The sequence below is a fragment of the Rhodamnia argentea genome, chromosome 4 (genome assembly GCF_020921035.1).
Source record: "Rhodamnia argentea isolate NSW1041297 chromosome 4, ASM2092103v1, whole genome shotgun sequence".
In the NCBI taxonomy this organism is placed as follows: domain Eukaryota; kingdom Viridiplantae; phylum Streptophyta; class Magnoliopsida; order Myrtales; family Myrtaceae; genus Rhodamnia; species Rhodamnia argentea.
In genome coordinates, this window is record NC_063153.1 from 7,917,688 (window position 1) to 7,940,874 (window position 23,187).

Sequence of the window (23,187 nt, forward strand, 5' to 3'; positions counted from 1 at the left end):
CTTGGCTTCGATGGAATCTATTGTTTCTCATGATTTTCCATAATTTCTTTAAGGTTCGTCCACTTCTCTCGAGACGTCTCAAGTGTTGCTCTGCTTAGGTTCTATTTTTCAGTCGGATAATGACACAAATAGTCCTCAAACTTTGACTCAATGTGCAATGTAGTCCATGAATTTTTAATTTGACCAATATAATCCGTGAATTTTAACCCAATATTCAATGTGGTCCCCGAACTTTTAATTTGACCAATATGGTACTTGAACTTTTGGAACATATTCAACTTGATCCATGGATTTTAACTCAATATGTAATGTATTTCTTGAATTTTTAATTTGACCAATATGGTCCTTGAATTTTTGGATGTTCAACTTAGTCCCTAAACTTAATTCAACGGAAGGACTATATTGATATATTGCACATCAAAAATAATATCTTAGTCCTTGAACTTTTGGAACATGTGCAATTTGCATTGCTATATTTTTGAGAATATTGTACATCAATAATAATTTCTTCAACCCACCCATGGGTGGCTCGGTTGGTTAGGGCGCACTTGAGATTGTGTGGTTAAGCGTCTTGGTCCGAGATTCGATTCCCCGGCTAAGCACTTGTCATTTTAGTGGGAAGATATGGCAGTGAGTTGCTGTGCTAGTCTTTCCTGAGGAATAGTCGAGGTGTGTGCAAGCTTACCCGGACACTTCGGTTATAAAAAAATAATAATAATAATTTCTTCAAGTCAATTAATCCTCACAAATGTATGTAATTTGCCTACCTATTAGGGCTGTCAATCGTTCGGGTATTGCAGATACCCAAACCTGAAACATGGTTGGACTCGGTTCGGGTTTTTGGGTTTCTCTGTACTTTGGGACTGTATACCGTTTCACTCTCTCCTCCCAATGCTTGTGTTCTTTTCTGGGCTCGGGGCATCCTCCTTCCTCGAACATCCCCTTTTTCTCTTTCCCTCGAGTCCCCTTCCATCATCTTCCGTTTGAGTTCTCTCCTGCGAGTTCCCTTTTCAAATTACACGATTGAGTTCCCTGTAACACCAATTAATCCTATGCAAATCAAACCTTAATATTTGCATAAAACATGATACCCAAGGAACTTAGAACGAGACGATTTTCACAATATCGTAATCGACGAGATCCGTGATGATTTCTTGTGAATAAATCAATTGTAGATGAGAAATCTTTCAAAGAAATAGGTTTCTCTCTTGACCCATTTTGGCTTTCTGACGTTCTTGATGGAGAGAAAACTATCGTTTATTTTTTCTAGGATTTAGAGAGGACCGACTTATAATCATGACCTTTATAGTCACACCATCCGTCATGGTGCACAGTAATTAAAATACACCTCTCTATTGACCAATAGGAATAGGAGTTTAGTGTCTAATAATTATTAAACCTAAACCACATATGGGCCATTAATCATGTGGGCCACAACAAAATCTAACATTGTCTCACTTGGCTCATGTGATATTATTTAACTTCAAAGTTTAACAATAAAACATAATGCACAAGTATATGCTAAATCCTTTTTCAAATTAACCATATCTCAAATCATCATTAAGTAAGAACTTATAAGGATTGTGGCGGTTGTATGTCATTAGTTCGACATAGTCCCTTCCATGTATCACAGTATCAATCCTGTACTTAACATGATCAATAATGGTCCAACAATAATGTTAATATTCACGTAATTCATTCATGTACATACCAACATAATGAGACGGAATGCATAAGTGTAACAAAAACAATACATAAATGATATTGGAGTGTCAAGTACATAAAGAGTATAAAACTTTAACATAATGTCAATAATGATTTTTCAATAATGCCCATTCTTTCAACATGTTCACTAAATATCTTTGGTGGCAACCCTTTAGTTAACGGATCCGCAATCATAAAATTGGTGCTAATGTGCTCAATTGACACTCTTTGTTTTTGAACTTTTTCTTTAACGGCAAAGTCTTTATCCTATAAGAAATATTTAGGACCTTTAATATATTTGTCCGATAGACCCGAGTAAAGTCCTTAAACCGCTTCGTCCGAACTCCAATACGTAAAACTCGAGTGTATTCCCTGAGATGAAGGAAATAAAAATATTTTCTCTCATCTTAGAGGGATGATGGTGGGAAAAGTAGACTCCACGTCATTTTCGAATGGTTACCGCTTGATAAGGTCGTATAGTAGCAACCCATGCTAGGGGTGAATCATCGGAGTTTCAGCTCCTATGTCGTCGACCTGTGCTTTGCACACTATCTTTGAACCGACTTGTCGGCAACGCACCCCCGATTCAAAGACACTGTGCGAAGCGATCGACCATCCCAAACTTTTCTCCTTTTTTCACTCGGCGTATCCTCTTCTTCCCTGCGGCGGCGACGGCCCCACCATCCCGTTGCTTGCCAACCAGTCTACCGCACCATATCCGAAGCGTTGTAGCCGCTGGTTCTCAGCACCGTGCATTGTAAGATATGGCATTAGGGCGGGGTTAGCGATCCCAACTTCGCTTCGTACCCGCAGCTCCGTTAAGTTGTTATACTTGGCTATTTGGAAGGCCACTCGCGTATCTCATCACACATCAAAGCAAGGAAACATTCTTACTCTTACGCTATATGCAAATTTTAATATTCATCGTTTGGCTGATCACTCTTTCGAAATATTAGAATTTGATGGTCTCGATTGAAAGGTGCTGAACTCAATTGCATTTCGTACGTAAGTTTAAGATTTTCGACGACATTTTTTTTCCCGAAAAAGTCATGAACCACTTCAAATGCTAGTCCCTGTGAAAGCCAACCATTTTGCTCCGTCCAATTTTGTAGGCAATTTATTTTGTATTTGCCATTTTGTTAATCGTCGTATTTGTATTTTATAACCTCGTCTTAAAATGTAAAATACTCAAGCTCTAGTCAGACTTCCTAGTGTCGTCTAGGATTTCTAACTTTAGTATAAGCCTGAATTTATCAAATCAACTGGTGATCACTCTGGTGTGGATTTCAAAGAATTTGATCAACAAGAGTTTTAAAAACTCGAGGCGAGAAAAAGTAACTACAACGAAAGTTTCAAAAATTATGGGTACAAGCAAGGCATCGAGAAGTTCGTTAAATTCACACCCAGCAATGGTGCTGAAGAAGGAAACATTGCTTGCCCACCTACAACTGCAAGAACTTGGAAAAATGGCTCTATCCGAATGCATCTTGCTCCCGGATTCGACGCTGATTATGAGCTTCGAGTTTGCCACGGGCAAAGTTGACAGATCTAGAGAAATAGATAATGGAATCATCGATTATCATTAGGTACAAGGCCCATATAAATATACATTCACGGAAGGGTATAAACTTAAATACACAATAAAAGAGTTATATAAGGGGGCAAGCGTCGATTGGGCTAAAGATGGTAGGGTTTCGCAGCCTAGTTCCGTTCCAATCTCGTGCCAGACCGCTCACTCGATTTCAGACATTTTTCGGTTCACCAACCCCAGGAACCCCCTAAAACTCACCGATTCTGTTCGGTATTGCTCCCAGGCTGGACCAAGACCAAGCTCCACAACCCCACAAGCAGTGATAGTATGTTTCTTTCACCCTTTCCGATTTAAGCCCTCCAAATCCATTTGTCGGGAGTTGGTTATCGCATCTGACGGAGCACAGCACGTAATCCTCCCTCTTTCGAATCACAAACCGCCCGCATTCTCCCTTGGGATAGTTTCATTTTCATCCCTTCATATCGATAGATGGCCTTGTTTTACAGGCTTTATCGTATTCAGTCCGAAGAGTTTAGGCAACTTTCAAACTGACTCTCAACGGGAGAATCCAGGCTATTCAGGAAGAATCGCATCAATTCCCCGCCTTGTATAACAACTCATTGTTGTAGTAAAGCTGAAATTCTATAGCTTTTGGGCCGCACAACTCTCAGGGAGTACACCCAGGTTCTACCTGTCGTGGCTTCTAATGTAAAATATCAATGGGCATAGCATAAGGCATTCTCATTTAAGCATCTGGTCGGGTTGTGGTGAAGGATGAAAAACAAGACCCGTGGCCTGCACAGGTAAAACATCGCTGAATGTCGACAAGGCGGCTGCTGACCTGTCCTTAAATATGCCCACTTAACCATCAGTCAAGATAGATCCCAGTGTCAACGTGCTCTCTACAAATCTGCTGCCAACCTGGCCAATTGTGAGAGAGAAAAAATATCAGATGCATGTCATAGAATGTGGAAAGAGACTTTCTTTCCAAAACACTCAGCCAAATATCTAACATCTCTGAAACTAAAATCATCTAACAATTACAATGTTCGGCAAAAAGCCAGCGTCTACTCCTGACATACCGCATGCATGGAACTACCTTGGTGCACAGCTACGCAAACAAGCTCAAAAAAGGAAGGCCAGAGTTATGAACTTCTATCACCACTTTCAGACAGTTGCATCACTAAGTTTTCGTGCAGTGTCCCAGAGTTTTGGTAGTCCATATCGCAAATGACTAGGTTAACTCAAACAGTAATGCATGCAATAAAACAGAAAACCCCAAATAAACACCTCGACAACCAAAGAAAAAATCAAATTTAAAATTGCAAGATTCTCCAAATAAGAAAATAGGAAAGCTGAAAGATTTAAGTCCAAATAAAGCTTAGGATGTTAGACATATAACAAGGTGGTAGATAGAGGTGGCCAAATGGACCCGTGGGCCCGGAACCGGCCCGTTGACCGGGCCCACGGTTCCAACCCGGAACCGGAACCAGCCCGGAACCGCCGGTTCCGACCCGGTTTAAAAAAAAAAAAAAAAAAGAAGGAGGCCGGGTGAAAAGAGCAATTGGGCCTTGGAACCGGCGGTTCCGAACCGGAACCGGCCCAGAACCGCCGGTTCCACCTTTTTTAGGAACCGGAACCGCCGGTTCCGTGGAACCGGCCACCTCTAGTGGTAGATGACTAACTAGGGACATGACAAAAAGTTATATAACAAGGTACAGAAAAGAAGCTAAAGAAAGAAAGCACACTCGCCTGCTTAAAAGACCTCAACAACGCAGCTTCTACTCCTGAAGACAGTCTGTCGTCCGGATCAATTGTTAGAGAAATTTCCCCATCATTATAAGATCTCGGACTCTTCGATGAAAAACCATCTATAGGAATGCCACTAGTTGCTTCAGATATCCTCCTTGAAGACAATGCAGGTACACTGCATACAAAAATAAGAGAAGCTTTTTTTGAGATAATCCAGTCATGAAAGCTCAAATTTTTATCTGCTAACGTAAGCACATGAAAAAGGTATATTTAACCTGATTGGAATGTCCTTAAACTGGGTAACTGCCGAGCATCTCATATTTGATTCTGATTTCGTGCGCACCGTATCCTTATACAACCCATTAGTCTGTACAAGGAACCCAAAGAGGACAGCATGCTGTAAATATGACTGTTTCTCATTCTCCCACAAATATGGCTCGAACCTTTAATGAATGAACAATAAAACACTATTAGGTAATTGCAACAAAATGAAGGCTTATCATCACAAAAACCATCTACTAGGACGTAAACACAACTCAGGTAACACTCGATAGATGGTCCAAGGGTGTCAATTAGCTGTAACCAAATGCACAGAATTGAGCATCATTTATGTGTGAAAGAGCAGTTCAGGTATCAGAATTATCTCACATGCCGACAGCTTCTAACCACTTGACCATTAAAGTAATATATTCTTTACCCCCTATTGTCATTTACCCTCTAATCTAAAACAGATCATTATAAAACATCTTATTTTTCCTTCACTTAGCTTAAAACATCTTCTTGGAAACAATTTCTAATATAAAACAGAATAAAAGTACAGAACTCTCGCATGCAAATCTTCATGATGACCGAGATTGGATTTTGTATAAACATCTTGGAGTACTGGCTGCTTGTAGAATATAAACAGCAAAAACAGATCAGCTAACTTACTTGAGCCATTTTATGGGATCCAATCTCCGTGAAAGATTAAGTACCAATCCATCTATGCGTGTTCTGACAGCAGACCAAATGGATTCACCTCCGGAAAGAAAATCATACAAAAATTTCAGATCTAACATAACTTGCAAAGCTCCTTTATCTGACACTTCTTTAGTAGAAAGGTAGTTTCCATATATATCAGTCACCTGTATAAGCAAAAACATTCAGTAAACAAACACCAGATTGAAAAAGCTATAGACGTGCCAACACAAAAACCACGTTAGGACTATCCACAGAGCTAAGTAAATGACTAAAGCCAAAAGGCACAGCTTGTAGGACATTCACCATAATGGGAAAGTAAGAGGAATTTATGATATCGTAGGACGTAAACCACAACAAATCTGAAAAACTCTCTACAGCTTCACAAAGCGGTTGTAATCATAATATTCTGATGGAAACACTGCAGTGAAAATGCAGCTGTCATTGGAGAAATAAAAGAACCGCAGTTTCATTACAAAAGCTAACACCAGATAACCAGTTTATGCGCACGACTATAATAGTGTGTCTGGAAGAGAAGGAAAACATGTATCAAACAAAACCTTTGCAGATGGTAATTCAGACTCCTCATATGTAAATGGTTTTCCTTTACACCCCATCTAAAAGATATGCAAGCATCCTTTCTAATAGAATATTGAAATGTTAAACCGTGCCTTCATCTAATAGCTTAAGCGTCCCACAAAATTTCACATGATATCCGAGCTTAAGCTATAAGATGAAGGCGCGGTTTAGCATTTAAATATTCTATCACTCCCCCTCACGTTTAGTTTGATCTTTCTGCCAAGTACTAAACATAGAAATATTTAATTAGGGAGGCAAATGGGGTATGGAAAGGTTTGAACGATCTCCTACTCTGATAGCATGTGAAATTTTGATAGAGAGAAATTCTTATTATCATTCGTATATTATTGCTTTATAGTGTTATAGGCTAATACACAGAGAAGTCCTAGCAAACAAAATAGGAAACAATGCCTAAATAGGAGAGCAATTACAATCCCATGACTTATGGAATTTAACCAGAATAAAAAGTCTCTTAAATATGAAAAAATCCACTCCTAAAATCAGTCAATTTTCCTACGTATTTACAGCCAAAAAATCTGGCTATTATTTTTAAGCAGTTCAAGGCATTACCTTCCTAGTTACCAATTTGAAGAATTAGTACACAAATTTTCGTTGACAGAGCATGAAGTGTGGTCATTACAAGGGAGGGATAGTGGCAGCTCTAGACGTCATATGAGTCTAAGAACTATCATATCTAAATGAAAAGTTAAAAATAAAAAATAAAGCGTCACAAATTTTCAAGCTCCTTTGCAGCAAACATTCTCCTAACACTCCCCTCCTCCAAGTCATCCAAAAATTTGCAAGAGGGATAGAAAAAACAAATTTTTACCTTGCTTTGCAACAAATAGAAATACTGTCTGAATCTTTCATCTCATCCTCCAAATAGAAAGCCTATAGGCACTGTGAACCTAGGACCGACTACTTGGAGATGAGCAGTGCAGGTATAGATGATTCAACGTCTCTGCTGCTTGCATACAGAGGCAACATACTTTCACCATAGTTTTCTTTCCTTGGAAGATTATCAATGGCCAAAATGCTCTCTCAAGAAGCTTCCCCAACCAAAAAGTAGGTCAAACCCTATTGGAATGTGGCAACAAGTGATTCACTGTTGACTTTGACAGATACATCCAAGGAACGAGACTTTCCCTCCACTCAACAAGTGGTTGAGAGCCAAAGAAACTTGCTTTAAGAGCCTCCCAATCAAGAAGGCAACTGCAGAGGGAACTCTTGACTTTCATATTAATATCAAATGATTTTAGCCTAATAATTAGGTGACATTAAGTAGTCAATTAAACATTCTACCAAATGATAGAATCATAGAAGCAGAGACTGGAAGCATGCGTCTAACCAAGACACTCATTCATATACCACTTTGTCTCACGATAATTGTTAACCACAATTTCATTGCTTGTTATTTGCCATGGCCAATTTATCCAAAGTAAGCGCAAATGAAAATTATCGAGCCACCGAAGCATTCAAAATGTGCTCATGTACATCGTTTGCTTGGTAGCATGCTCGAGATGGGGTTGAGTAAGCTAATAGCAAGGCATTTGAAAGGATAAAGATGAAGACAATAGTATCAGAAGCAAAACAACAATAGGACACTACTGATTTCATAATGAATAAAGGGCCACCTTCATATGTAGTAGATTCAAAATTATTCAAAATTATGAAAATCCAAATGCTGTGGCATTCTAAGTAAATACCTTTTCCAAAAGCTGCAGGGCAAACTTTTGCAGAATTAACTTGTCAAGCACATGACCTCCAATTCTATGAATTTCTTCACATGCTCGAAATGAAAAGGAGATGACATAGGGAGAAGGCATGCAGGGGACCAACATCCTCAACTCAGGCTGCCAATCGTCAGACTGCTCTTGCTTGATTACTGTGTCTTCCAAACCCCACTTAATGGACAAAGAAGGACTCAGTAGAAAATATATACTTCATGCAAATTAAGAAGAGAAAACGTAAGAAGTCAAAGATCAGATCGCACATTAAAACTAAACCAACATAGAGTCAGTGAAAACTAACCAGGTTAAGATTTTACTGCAGCTAGAACCATTGATTTTTCACAGGCTAATAGTGATGTCATGCGTCTCAGTAGAAAGCTCTTTATGCGTGATCATCCAAAATAAGTTGGGGAAAACGAATCAGAGACTATCTAAACTGCCAACAGAAGTGACGTAGTGTGTTCTTTATCTGGCCATCATAAGCATCATCTTCACTATAACGAGAAAATCACTTAACTAAAATTCAATTAATTGCACTGTCTGCTAGTTCCAAGTGAGTTCCAGATTATGGTATGCTGCCTACCAGGAGAAGCTATCAGGTTTTGACTTAAATAAGATGTTCAGCGAAAATCACAGAAAGGGCACAACCACATATGAGAAGGATATACACCTCTTCCATTGGTGCTAACCCAAAATCTAGTGTGGAATGCCAGCTTTCTAAGTCCTAACAACCCAATATAAGGGGTCTGTCAGTCTTCCCTAATCGCAATTATATCCTGAGTACTCAGAGGTTAGCCTTAGAGTTTCCGTTTCTTTTCACTTACTCATAATTCTATGATGACTTAAGGTGGAAGTTGCAGCAGTTGTAACTTGCAGTGGCACTTCTCTCGATTTCTCAGGACTCTAAGCTCATTACTACCAGTGGTTGCATCAAGAGGAAGTCGAGACAGAATAAAGGAAAACAGAGACTTTCTTGTATGATGAAGGCTTTAAAAACAAGAACAAATTGCCCTTACCAAAAAAAATAAAAAATAAAAAAATAATTCCTTACCAAAAAAAAAAAAAACAAGAACAAATTGCTATGAAAGCAACACTAACCCTCAGAGCAGTTACTGGCGATAATCCATCATCCTGTTCAAGATCCCGAGATAGGAATGTTGACAAATCCATGGATAAGCACATTATCCACAAGCTATGAGCTCTTACACATAAATCTCCTGTAGTAACAGAAAAATCTTGGAATTTCGGGCTTGGAATATCATCAGCTCCAAGTATTTCAGCTGTGGCCAACGAGGTATCTATTCTAGAACCCATGGGTGATTGCCGAACTGAGCTGTCATTGACGGGAGAATCAGTTAGTCCATGCGATTGCCCCAAAAGGTCTGGCAATCTGTTGAAAACTGATGAAATTGATTCATTTACCCAGAACCTCGGTGATCCCAAAATTATTGGGATGTGTCTACAGTGATTCTGGAGTGCAAACAACAGTCGCCCAATGAAGAGAGATCTTTCCACAATTATGGCAGCAGATGGGGTATGACCCTCTCTCTTTTCATTCTCAAGTGCGGTGCAGAGGCTGTCAAGCTCACCCTTAAGTTGCATTAATATGCTAGACAAAGACTCATAGCACCTATCTTGCAGATATTTTGCCAGTTTCTTTAGTCTCGTTGCTGCTTTGGGAGATTCCAAGAAGTGCCGAAGTTCCTCAAGAACTCTCTGGCAGTAATTGTCTACTGCATCTCTTATCCGATTAACTTCGGGACCAAAATATACACTAAGACAGGTCTGGAAGCTACTCTCTTCTGCCTGTGCTCTTGATGAAACAGTCTTCCCATCATTAGGCCCTATGAACCAAACTCCACCAATAGTAGAAGGTCTGCTCAGATATGCCCGAAAATCTATCTGTTCACTTGGTGTCCCCACAATGGTATGAATTGATTCGGCTATATTTACATCCCTGGTCAAATTTCCAAATCCTGAGTCAATGATTGATTTCATCCTCTGAACAAAAGCATCTTCAAATATCTCATCCCAGAGATCCAGATCAGCTTCCAAAACAAGTTCTCGGATTCTGCTCCAAGGTAATTCAATCTCCGACCCAAAAACGCTCTTTAGCCAATCCAAACTGCCTTCCAGAACCTCCCTACTGTCCATGGTTTCTCTAATCAATTTTTCCGCCAAAGCTATCTCCTCACCACTACTGATGGCATCCTTCAGGTAACCGCCACTGATTTTATTCTTAATTTCCCGTACACAATCCTTAAGCAAATTCAAACAAGTACTGGCTATATATGGCTTTTCGAGCTGCGTCATCACCAACCCCAGTTCATCCCGAAAGGATTTCCACAACCTGACCTCCTCATCAGGGTTTGGAATCCCACCAAACTACTGTCCATGGTTTCTCTAATCAATTTTTCCGCCAAAGCTATCTCCTCACCACTACTGATGGCATCCTTCAGGTAACCGCCACTGATTTTATTCTTAATTTCCCGTACACAATCCTTAAGCAAATTCAAACAAGTACTGGCTATATATGGCTTTTCGAGCTGCGTCATCACCAACCCCAGTTCATCCCGAAAGGATTTCCACAACCTGACCTCCTCATCAGGGTTTGGAATCCCACCAAACAACTCAGATGCAGGTGGAGAACTCAGTGTGACATTGTAAAACAGGGGCATCTCGTCCGACACTTGCAAGAACAACTCACCTACTTGGCCCACAGTAACCCGAATGGCCTTCAGCACTTCACAGAACATGGCAACCACGTCTGAAAAAGTAGCATTAGCAAAAGAAGTAGCCAATTTCTGCAGAATCCACGACTTCCTGCAATCGAGGAACAATCCCAAAATCAGCCTCGGCTCTAAATAATCAATAACCGCCACCGCGGCCAAGGCATCCGCATAAGCTCCAATCTTGAGACCACCACCATCCAGCAACCTCTGGCGACTCTGCTGCGAGATCTCAGCCTTGAATCTCTCGACAATCCGCCACTGATGCTGCAAAACAGGGAATATGGCCAAGGTCCTGAGATCACCGCCTTCTTGATCCTGCACCAGCCGATGCTGCACGTGTTTCGCGCGCAAATACCGCGCCGCGGCCTCGAGGAACATAGACTCGTCGAGGCACCTCCATATGTCCGGCGCCGTGTCGACGATATACCTAACACGACAAGCACTGCCATACACGTTAAACCGCGCGGGATTATAGTGCCTGGGGCTTTGCAATTTGAGGGTTTCGCAGAGGGACAAGATGGCGCTCTGATACGAGGAAAGGTTCTTGGAAATCGACTCCAAGGAAGATTTAATGCGCAAAATCGATTTGGCGGAATCGATGAGATCACGGCCCCTGTTGTCCATCAGTTGCCGGAGCTCCTTGTTCTCGTCCTCGATCTGCCTCGTCGCGGTCTCCACATTGCGGATTTCCGCGATGGGCGACTCGGCGTCCTGGTGACCGCCCTCCGCCGCTGTCGCGGCGGCGGACGGCGACTGATCTCGCATCGTCACTGATAGAGAAAGAGAGAGAGATTCAGAGTGAGAGATTGGTAGAAGCCTAGAAGGATCGAGATGGAAACAAATAGAATGGCAGAATTATTGCGTTAGGGCAATGGGAATTTACACGACAAATTGAGAAATTTTGGGAAAATAACCAACGCAATACATACGCACGTACGTACATACATATTTATCAATTCAGTCCTCAATTTTTTCCATCAATTCAGTTATAAATATTTTGAATTTATGCCAATATAATCTTTTTGACTAATTTTAACTGAAAATGAACGACGCGGCACAACCGACCCTAACTCGACCAAATCTTATTTTTTGTTCTTTTTATTTTCTATTTTTCTTTATCTTTCTTTTATTATTACCTCCTTTCTCCGACCGACCATCGAGCACGGTGACCGGCCAGAGGCGGGAGCCCACGAAGCTCGGCCCCACCGACCATCGGTAAAAGCGAGCCTCGCCCGCCCCTAGCGAGAATTGTTAGGTAGTGCCTCGCTTGATCATGGGGAGGCGCAACCTGGTCGTCGGGCCATACGTCCTGCTAGAGGCAAAAAGAAGAAAAAAAAATGAAAAAAGATAATAAATAAAATATTTTAAAAAATTAGCTATGAAAGTGGATTTTCAATTAAAATTGGTCGAAAGGGTTATATTGGCACAATGAAAAAATTTTAGGACTAAATTAACAAAAAAAAAATTGCCACCGAGTCATGTACTATTATAATTGTGCGAAGGAGATTATTCGTCCCACAAGGGACGTGCATGGTTTTGGCCAGTGATGTTCAAGGGGCCATGCACCGGCCCCATCATATTCACGGTGAAAGCGGCGATCAAAGTGCCCGTTGACAAGTCAATGTTCTCCTTGGACCGTTAGATCACCTTCCAGTACGTCAGCGGCATGTTGATCAACGGCGACGATACGTTCGAAGGCTAGGGGCAGTATGCTTGGTCTAACAACAATTGCGCTTGCCAGTCTCTTCCAGTGGTAAGTCCTCTCCTAATTTTTTTTCCTTTTTTTTTCAATTAGAAATTAGAAATTAAAGTATTATAATCAGCTTTTTGAATGATAATTGTATTGGCGATTGCAGAAATTACGGGGCCTTTTTATGACCTATTGATTTAACGTCCAATGTGTAAATGAAGGTTTAAAGAACATCCATCAAGCATATCTAACATAAAATTCATTTTCAAATAACACTGTCCTACGTAGTAAATTAAACATTTATGTTCGCGCTTTTTCACTTTAATTCCAATATTACCGGGAGGTTTGGCAATTCTCAACTTTTATCCTCGAGCCAGGACCATCATTTTCATACAAACATGATCATGCTCAATAGTGTCGCATGATTTTCTCAAAATGAGGATTAATTTCTTTTGGATAAGGTGGAATTATGGCATATTGATTACACAAAAGGTACAAGAGCCAAACACTTGTCTATACCATTTATCTAATTGCATGGTAATTTTGGGAAAAAAATTTCTCGTTTGTGATTTTTTTTTCTAGTTGAGATTCAATTTCGTCAACAACATATTAATCCACTCGATTAATTCGGTCAACAGCAAGAACTTCCACTCTATCCTCTTCTTAAATGCCCTCGAGCTTTCGGGTGTTCGGATAACTGCTCGTGGAGACAGTCCCAAGACGGACGGGATCCACATAGGCTACTCGTCCCGCATCAAGATCGCCGACTCTGTGATCTCAATAGGGGACGATTGCGTCTCGATCGGGCCGGGGTCCAAGGACATCAAGATCGTCGGCATCTACTGCAAGCCGAGCCATGGGTTCAGGGTGGGGAGTTTCGGGAGGTACCCGAACGAGGCGGACGTGACCGGGCTCTCAGTGAGGGGTTGTACTATGGTTGGCACCCAGAATGGTGTGAGGATCAAAACGTGGGCTTCTGGCATTAAAAGCAATGCCTACAATCTCTCTTTCGATGACATTACCATAAAGGATGTGCAAAGTCGCATTATTATTGACCAAGAGTACCGTCCCGGTGGTGGTTGTTCTAAGCAGGTACACTTCTGAAGTATTGCAATTAATCTTGAATTGGGTTGATTATTGATTACATTTGTCATTTCCTATATGCCTGATGATCTCTCTCTCTCTCCCTCTAGCTGGGGTCGAATGTTCAGATCAAGGATGTTTCGTTCACAAAGATCCTGGGCGCTTCGGCTTCGCAGGTGGCGGTCAACCTCGTATGCAACCCGAACGTTCCTTGCCAGAACATCACTCTCGAAAACATCGACTTGGTTTACACCGGCCGTGAAGGGCCTGTGAAATCGTACTATGCTCATGTGAAAGGCGACGCTCGCGGCGTTCAAGTGTCGCAGTCTTGCATTTTAGCACAGGCAATATCAGAAGCTAGCTTTTTCTTTTTTCCGTCTCTTGACCGCCTCGACAAGGGAGAAAGTTCAGTGTTTAGGCAAGAACGTTGCTGGGTCGAGTTGGATTGTTTTTCACTTAGTGCGTTTGTTTTCCTTCAAATATAAATCCTTCAGTTTGCTAGGGTAAGTGACAATCAGAAACGAAAAAATATGTTCTTTGATACTATATTAAATCACAACCTTCGTCTATTAATTTAAGTTTTTAGAACAGTTGACAGTGGTTCTACAAAATCTCACATGGTATTAGAATAAGAGATCGTAAGTTCAAACATTTACAGGCCACGCTTAGTGCTAGGCAGAAAGATCCCCCTCAATTTTTTTTTTTATCTGAATCAATTCTTTTTGTCGATATCATATGATTGCAAATTAAGGTGAGATTTTCTTTTTTGGTTCCAAAGAAATATTCCATTCATTATTTAGAATAATGTTCGAGAGGTAGATAAAAAGCCTTCAAGTCTAGCAAATCTCAAATAACCCACCATAAACAATCGGCACAGCCAATCATTGGATTTAGTGACAAGCATTTGCAACAGTTAACGGTGCGTGTCTACGTTCAACATTCTCATTGCCATTGTTGTGCAGAGATACCAACCTCAATATGTTAAAAGAACACATATCAGATATTTGTAAGGAACTGTCAAATCTATAGACTAAGTCGGCTCCCAGCTTTAGTTTTTGAAGTCGAGAATCTACGCTATAATTTTAAAAGAGGGAAGGGTTTTTGGAGATTGAGGAGATTTTTTGCCGACAGACATCCATGGATCTTGAAGAGAGTGAGGAAAATCAATATCGACCGTCCTTCAACTCATGAAAGGACTAACCATAATCACACGATTGGAAAGTTCTTTTACTTGAGATCTTAGGACAACGTCAAGAAACATGTTAAAAACGAGCTGAACCACCTTATGAATTTTTAAATGAAAAAATTAAGTCAACGTACAGTTTTCCAGTTCAACAGATCTCCATGAACAGGAGTCGGATTTTGGTATTGGTTTATCATGTAAGTATTGATTAATTTTTTCAATTATAGCAACACCGCTTGTGATATACAAATCCAATACACCATCTTGTAAGTAGTTTTGTAAAACCAGTCTTAGGAAGTCTACCATTTTCCATTGGATGACGGTTATGCTTTGACTAATTTTCCATTATTGTAGTTTTTACAAAAAGAAAAAGTAGAGGATAAAAAAATATATCTTTATACGAAAATGCCCCCGATCGTGGTACCGGCGGTGAAGATATCAGTGAGCTTAGAGCCAAAACTGGTCATTTCATGACATTGTTTGAGACAAAATTCACCATGGAGACTCTTTCGAGATTGAACAAGATATGGATATATGTGACCTTGAAATAAGTCAAAGTCCACGGGGCTCAACGATCTAAAAGAGATGCCTTCATTTTTTCCCTTGATTTTCTTAGGAAAAATTCCTTCTTTAAGGGCGTGAAGAAACAAAATTACTAAATTCGCATACAGAACTTCGAATATACTCTCCTTGACTTGACGAGTTGACCAATTTGACCGCCCAAAAAATAGTCTCCATCAAAGTCGATTAGGCGAAGTTCTAGCATCCAGAAATATACTTCACCAAATAAAACTAACTTCCATAAAAACTCGTTGGCACCGAAAATAAAAAGCGCAAGAAATTCAATTAAGGAGCACAATCAAGGAAAGTGTTAATCCATTCCTGTATTACTCCATCTTCTTGGAGGGGCCACGAACCCTATACGTAGTCCGAGGAAAAATTACTCTATAAGCCAAGGAAAAATTCACTCTATCTAGGCTTAAACTGCGAGGCTAAGGAGAGCCCGGGGAAATGGATTGGAGCTTGTGCTTTCATAAGATCTGTTTGCTCTTGCTCCCGGTGTTGGCGTTGGTGCTCACGAATGGAGTCTTTGACGTGAGGAGCTTCGGCGCCGCCGCTGACGGGAAGACCGACGATAGCAAGGTAAAGAATTGGGAGACCGCCTCACCCAGTTCATCGATCGCCGTTATCATTTCGCAGTCTGGGTAAACGCAAGGACCAAATGGAATTGGGATGGGCGAGACTTGAAACGGCTTATTGGCCTGAAAATACGATCAGACCCGCTAGTGCAAAAGTTTACAAAAAGAAAGATAATTTTTACAATTTCCAAAATGATGTTGTTATCATATTGATTAAAGGGCTTAACTTATTTGTTTTCTTTTTTCCCCTTTTTCTAGGCATTTCTTGATGCGTGGAACCAAGCGTGTCAATACAAAGGAGGAGTTCGGAGGAGATTGTTCGTCCCGCGAGGGAAGTACATGGTTTGGCCGGTGGTGTTCAGGGGGCCATGCACTGGCCCCATCGAGCTCATGGTCAAAGGGGTGGTCAAAGCGCCCGTTGACAAGTCAACGTTCTCGTTAGACCATTGGATCACCTTCCAGTACGTCAGCGGATTGTTGATCAATGGCGGTGTTACGTTTGATGGCCAGGGGCCTTATGCTTGGCCTGAGAACGAATGTGCTTGCAAGTCTCTTCCAGTGGTAAGTCCTCTCCTACTTTGCTCAATTAGTTCGGTCAACAGCAAGAACTTCCACTTTAACATCTTCAAGTGCGACAATCTTGAGTTTTGGCGCGTCCGGATAATCACCCCCGACGAGAGCCCCAACAGGGATGGGATCCACATGGGCAACTCGTCCCGCATTAGGATTGCCGACTCTGTGATCGCGACAGGGGACGACTGCGTCTCGATTGGGCCGGGGTCCAAAGATGTTGAGATCGTCGGCGTCCATTGCGGGCCGGGTCACGGGCTTAGCGTGGGGAGTCTCGGGACGTACCCGAACGAGGCGGACGTGACCGGTCTCTCCATGAGGGGTTGCACTATGGTTGGGACTCAGAATGGTTTGAGGATCAAGACTTGGGCTTCTGAGCTCAAAAGCAATGTCTACAATATCTCGTTTTCTGACATTACCATGAAGAATGTGCAAAATCCCATTATCATTGACCAAGAGTACTGTCCCCGTGGTGGTTGTTCTAACCAGGTACACTTCTGAAGTGTTGCAGTTAATCTTGAATTGGATGATTCTTGATCACATTTCTCATTTCATAAGTTACTCTATCTGACCAACGCGATCTCTGTCTCTCTCTCTCTAGCTGGGGTCGCATGTTCAGATCAAGGACGTTTCGTTCATGAAGATCCGGGGCACTTCGGCTTCGCATTTGGCAGTCAACCTCGCATGCAGCCCGATCTTCCCTTGCCAGAACATCAATCTTGAAGACGTCGACTTGGCATACACCGGCCGGGAAGGGCCTGCAGAATCGCACTGTGCTCATGTGAATGGCGACGCCGGTGGCGTACAAAGGCCATCCTCTTGCATTTAGCACGGACAAAATAAGAAGCTACCTCTTATTCTTTTTCCTACCTACCGATCATTGCCGCGACAAGCGAGAAAGCTCTAATGTTTAGTCAAAGAACAACTAAATATCTTTTTCGGAATTCTTTCTTTTCTTCTTATTAAGAGGAGACGGGTTTTGTAGCTATTTCGAACAAGAGTGCTATCAATGGAATAGAAGGAAAAGATGTGATTCAACGAGGCACTCGTTACACCATGCATGCATGTCGTTGAAATTTAAGCAACGATGAAGTGCGATGGCATAAGAAACTTTGACATGTACAATGTTGGAATTTAATCGATGACGAAAATCTAAGAGCTATACTTAGGATACATGCCGGAATATAATCGATAACGAAATATCGAAATCCTGCATCTAAGGTAAAAAAATTGAAAGATAAAGATTTTTGTCTTTTGTTTGCAGGGGCTCACAAAGATTGCGATGTGGCTATTTAAAACCTACAATCACGGCTGCAAACTAAGAGTGCAAACATAACTGAAAAAATAACTTCATTGTGGTTACGGAAGTTACATTATCTATAATGAGCTACTTAACAATCTCTATTATCAAGCAACACTTATCTATACCAATGCTAAAATAGTCGCATCGTGTTGATTGCTTGTTGTCGATATGGACACTACAAAAAAACGAGGATTTAGCGACGAAGTTTGCCACGAAAATTTCGGCAAATTTCGTCGCTAAATGATTTTTTGCGACAATTTTGCCACGAAAATAAATTCGTGGCTAATTCGGCGTCGCAAAATTTAGCGACGAAAAGTTTGAATTTTCGTCGCTAAATTTAGCGACGAACAAGAATTTCGTCACTAAATTCGTCGCTAAATTTTAGCCACGAAAAAAAATTTTGTTGCTGAGTTTAGCGACGAATCACCGAATTCGTCACTAAATTTAGCGACGAATCATCGAATTCGTAGCTAAAATTAGCGACAAAAAGTTTTTTCGTGGCTAAATTTAGCGACGAATAATTGATTTCGTCGCTAAATTTGGCAATCAATTGTTAAATTTGTCGATACATTTAGTGACGAATAGTTAATTTCGTGGCTAATTTGACATGAATAATTAATTTCGTCGCTAATTTGGGACGAACGGTGCGACTATTTGCCACGAAAATTTTTTGTCGCTAATTTGTATTGTGACGAAAATAGCGCCAATTCAGCATTAGGAAATTTAGCGATGAATTTTTTTTTTTTTGGCTACGAACATTGTTAAGGGATAAATATGGCGACGAACTTTGCGACGAAATTTGTTCAGCCATGAATTTTGCGACGACCAGGCATGGGACGAATTTTACAATGAACTTTTATAATTTGTGATTGTACAATAAAATAATTTCTTTTAGTTTTCAATTTTAAATCTAATTAAAAAAAAATTAATTTCTAGAATTTGTATTTAACATTGATAAAGCAAGATCTAAATATTATAATAATACGCAAACAAAATACATTCATCTACCATTCACTGGAAGAGAGTTTTCTGAAGAAACAAAATACCATTCATCTATCATTCATTTAACATAGATTCTTAAGTACCGAAACAACGCAATCTCTAGTAGACAACACCAGATCTTCTGAAGAAACAACTCCGGGGCCATGACATCATCTTCACTGGAAGAGAGAACTTCATGTGCCTAGTCAATAAATCTAAAGGTGAACATGGAAAGAAAATAAGTAGGGGCATATATCCAGACAGACACAAAAAACACAAAACAGAAAATCGAGATATCTTTGAATCAAATCACAATTAAAAATTGAAGTTTGACATATCAATGGACATTGGGACTAACAGGAGGGTGTAATAGTAGGATTTATGGGCATAAGGAAAAAAAAAACCAGATTGTTAAGGTTGCATCAGGAAGGGAAGCAAACTTGGAACCAGAGTGATGAACAGTCGTATATCTTAGTTCCAAAACATAAGTCAGCAGAAAGAAATCATCACAAGAGTTAACTTTCACTTAAGTGCTTCCCCTGCTCAGTCTGTCTAACACCACACTTATCCATGTCGTGGCTCAAAAGCCCCTTAACTAAAATAGTAGTGCGAGTTAAATTGCAACTTGTCAAGCTGAGAAAGAGAGAAGCATCCGTTTGAAAATATGAGTACACTATCACAACCACTTACAGCATTTCCTGTATCATTCTTATAGGTTGAGTTATACCATATGCTCACATTGAAGTTATTGGAATTTGTATTAAGGAAATCATACCCTGTGAGAGAAAAAAATGTCGTTAGAATTGTTGTACATGTGGATAAATCAGCAAATGAAGCCAGAAATAAAGGCAGCAGCCAGAGCTGCAACTATCTCATTAATTTGCCTTTCTGGATTCCCTTTCCGATAGCCCTTGTATAGCTCATCATTTACTGCTACGATCTGTTTCTCCACAAAAGTAAACCTTGGGCACAAGTTACATCTAATATAGCATAATCCAATATAGTGAATTTGATGTGGATAAATCAACAGATATAAGGAAACATCACAAAAATCTTGTGAAATCACTTGAAAATAATCATGCTCCCAGCCTCACAGTGGTGACCAATCGTGCATTCTTTCCTAAGGAACATTATACTATATTCTCCTGATGAGCATACACAAAGAACAGAGTAAAAAAAAAAATGGCGAATACCTGGTTCCTTGTCAACACCAGGCACAGCAACCCGAAATAGATAGGCTTTCTTAACCACCCCGATATCAACAACACCAACGGGTGGTCCAGATTTCCCATCTTTGGCAGTCCCTCTAAGAACAATAGCTGATTTCATTTGTGGATTGTCTGAACATGCTTGTGCATCCATATTTGCTACTTAACTGTCAATTGACATTAAATAAGCAGAACGAGGAAAAAACTTTCTATGAGTTCTAACGTAGGTAATTTTTCCTTCATTTGTCACTTCTCAAAGTTAAACTTTCCAGAAGCACAATTGTTCTCGCTGCAAAGAATAAGAACTACCAAGGAACAATAGGACATATAAATGAACAAGGAAAGCAACATCAATCTTCAGTGTTGCTTAGCAGTTTCTGAGGGAAATTATGAGAAAATCGTTAACAACTCACATAATATACTCTCACGGGAAGAGACTCTCTCTAGCTTTCTGCAAAATCAAGCACAACACTCCTGAAACAACAACCCAGTCACCTAAAATTGCATTTTCCCTGAAACACCAACTCAGTCACCTAAAATTGCATTTTTAAAACCAAAAACCAAAATCAAGCAAGAAAAAAAAAAGAACTTTGAAGCTGAAATCCTATGAAGAAACGAGTAAAGCAATGATTTTGAGGCGATTGGGGAATTAGACTCACGCGGTCGGGAGGCTGAAGGCGACCGTGGCGATGATTGGGCGCGGCTTCGGCGACCGCGAGACGGGACTCGTCGAACGGAGCGAGAAATCGCTCGAACCAAACCACGCGTTCAGCAATCTGAACGAGTTCGCGAGTCTCCATCGGTGAGGGGATTGAGTGTGAGCCAATGTCAAGAAGGGCGTCGACGGCGAGAGCTTGGGTAGAGCGTGAGATGCCATTTCAACGCTATGGATAGAGTATGAGAGAGAGAGAGGGGAGAGCGAGAGGGTGAACGAAGAAACCTAGCAGGAGGACCTGCCCTTATTGAAACTGACGAAATTTTTTTAGCTAATTAGCAACGAAAACAGGACGTCGCTAATTTAGGCAATTTTAGCGACAAAAAACACATTTGTCGCTAATTTAGGCAATTTTAGCGACGAAAATGTGTTTCGTCGCTAATTTAGTGGGGGAAATTTGGTGACGAAATCCGATTTCGTAGCTAAATTAGCGACGAAATCCGATTTCGTCGCTAAATTAGCCATGAAAATGGGATTCGTCACTAATTTACCGAAGCAATTTTAGCGACGAATTTCGTTTTCGTTGCTAAATTAGCGACGAAAAAGAGATTCGTCGCTAAATTAGCCACGAAAACGGATTTCGTCGCTAAAGAATCCTTTTTCGTCTCTAATTTAGCGACGAATCCCTTTTTCGTCGCTAATTTAGTGGGGGAAATTTGGTGACGAAATCCGATTTCGTAGCTAAATTAGCGACGAAATCCGATTTCGTCGCTAAGTTAGCCATGAAAATGGGATTCGTCACTAATTTAACGAAGCAATTTTAGCGACGAATTTCGTTTTCGTTGCTAAATTAGCGACGAAAAAGGGATTCGTCACTAAATTAGCCACGAAAACGGATTTCGTCGCTAAATAATCCTTTTTCGTCTCAAATTTAGCGACGAAAATGTGTTTCGTCGCTAATTTAGTGGGGGAAATTTGGTGACGAAATCCGATTTCGTAGCTAAATTAGCGACGAAATCCGATTTCGTCGCTAAATTAGCCATGAAAATGGGATTCGTCACTAATTTACTGAAGCAATTTTAGCGACGAATTTCATTTTCGTTGCTAAATTAGCGACGAAAAAGAGATTCGTCGCTAAATTAGCCACGAAAACGGATTTCGTCGCTAAAGAATCCTTTTTCGTCTCAAATTTAGCGACGAATACATTTTTTGTCGCTAAATTTAGCGACAAATCACTTTTTCGTCGCTAAATTTGCGACGAAAATGGAGTTTCGTCGCAAATTAGCGATGAGTTTTTGTTCATAGCTATTTGCGTCGCAAATTAGCGACGAATACCTTTTTCATCGCTATTTTCGTTGCAAATTAGTGACGAATTTTTTTCGTCGCTAATTTTTCGTGGCTAAAACCTTGTTTTTTTGTAGTGGGATGACATTTATCAACTTCAAACTTTTTGTCGATAATTTCACATTGTGCGTTATCGATTGCACCTTGTCGTTTCCTTTCAAGTTACTGATAATTCTATTAATAAATGACCAAACTCGACCCTCATTGATTAAGTCTATCACTTGTCGATAATAATATTTATATTTTTTCCAAAAAGACGAACAGATATTTCTTATTAATTTGCCATTTGTGATGGTATTCTTAAATTTTAGGAAGAATGACCAACTTCATCGTTGGCGCGAGGGAACCGCTTGGACTGACGTGTACATGCATGAATAAACATTTAGGAGATTAATGATTTTGATTCTGGCTCTGTTTTCGAAAATAGTTTCGGAGCAAAATCAACGACAAAAAAAGTTGGCACTGGAAAAAAAATCACTTTTGAGAATAAAAAAACTAAATAAGGTCCCACATTTTTCACTTTTCCCCTTTAATTCTCTTATCACTTTTTCTTCGATCTAAAACAGAACAAAGTCTCATTTTCAAAGAAAAATATATAAGATAATAAAAAATTATAAAAATAAAAAAATTGAAAAAAAATTCCAAATAGTCCCTAAAAATAGAAGACGCTTAGAAAAGGCTACTTTAACCTCATTTTCATAAATTTGTGCTTAGATTATCTAGATTTCATAGTTTTTTTAGAAAAATTATAAACACCTTTGAAATTAAATTTGTACCACATTTCTCTAAGCCCTTACGGCTTCATTAGGATTTTATGATGCAATTTATCAATGTCATGACTCCTTGATGGTGCACTTAATTTCGTTGGTTGTGATTTTCCTAGGTTTAGATGGTTTAGTTAGTCTAGTTTTTGGAATTTGGAAAAAGAAAAAAAATAACCTACTTGAATACTTAGCATTAGCTTACCTCATAGGTTTAAAATGAATTGAAAACTTGCATGAAGCACGTTTAGAAAAAAACTCAACTTTAGTTTTGAAAGGCATCAA

The 23,187-nt window shown here is 40.1% G+C and overlaps 2 protein-coding genes and 1 pseudogene across 2 annotated transcripts; 2 read left to right on the plus strand and 1 right to left on the minus strand.

Annotated features, from left to right (window-relative positions):
- Positions 1-3,980: 3,980 nt before the first annotated feature.
- On the minus strand, positions 3,981-11,750 carry LOC115736103 (annotated as a pseudogene).
- A 944-nt stretch (positions 11,751-12,694) lies between these two features.
- LOC115736104 (exopolygalacturonase-like) lies at positions 12,695-14,243 on the plus strand. The gene is made up of 3 exons (XM_030667625.1): positions 12,695-12,738; positions 13,314-13,767; positions 13,869-14,243. The coding sequence occupies exons 1-3, from the start codon at positions 12,695-12,697 to the stop codon at positions 14,241-14,243; spliced, it is 873 nt and encodes a 290-aa protein (XP_030523485.1).
- Positions 14,244-15,952: 1,709 nt separating this feature from the next.
- LOC115736105 (exopolygalacturonase-like) lies at positions 15,953-17,479 on the plus strand. Its single transcript, XM_030667626.1, has 3 exons — positions 15,953-16,084; positions 16,339-17,139; positions 17,252-17,479. The coding sequence occupies exons 1-3, from the start codon at positions 15,953-15,955 to the stop codon at positions 17,477-17,479; spliced, it is 1,161 nt and encodes a 386-aa protein (XP_030523486.1).
- The last annotated feature ends 5,708 nt before the right edge of the window (positions 17,480-23,187 follow it).

What these genes read in the sequence shown, in the direction of transcription:
- LOC115736104 (XM_030667625.1), top strand. Translation starts at nt 12,695, where the DNA reads ATGCTTGGTCTAACAACAATTGCGCTTGCCAGTCTCTTCCAGTG. An exon ending in CTTGCCAGTCTCTTCCAGTG is followed by an intron (nt 12,739 to 13,313) that starts GTAAGTCCTCTC and finishes TTCGGTCAACAG; the next exon opens with CAAGAACTTCCACTCTATCC. An exon ending in GTGGTGGTTGTTCTAAGCAG is followed by an intron (nt 13,768 to 13,868) that starts GTACACTTCTGA and finishes CTCTCCCTCTAG; the next exon opens with CTGGGGTCGAATGTTCAGAT.
- LOC115736105 (XM_030667626.1), top strand. Translation starts at nt 15,953, where the DNA reads ATGGATTGGAGCTTGTGCTTTCATAAGATCTGTTTGCTCTTGCTCCCG. An exon ending in GGAAGACCGACGATAGCAAG is followed by an intron (nt 16,085 to 16,338) that starts GTAAAGAATTGG and finishes CCCTTTTTCTAG; the next exon opens with GCATTTCTTGATGCGTGGAA. An exon ending in GTGGTGGTTGTTCTAACCAG is followed by an intron (nt 17,140 to 17,251) that starts GTACACTTCTGA and finishes CTCTCTCTCTAG; the next exon opens with CTGGGGTCGCATGTTCAGAT.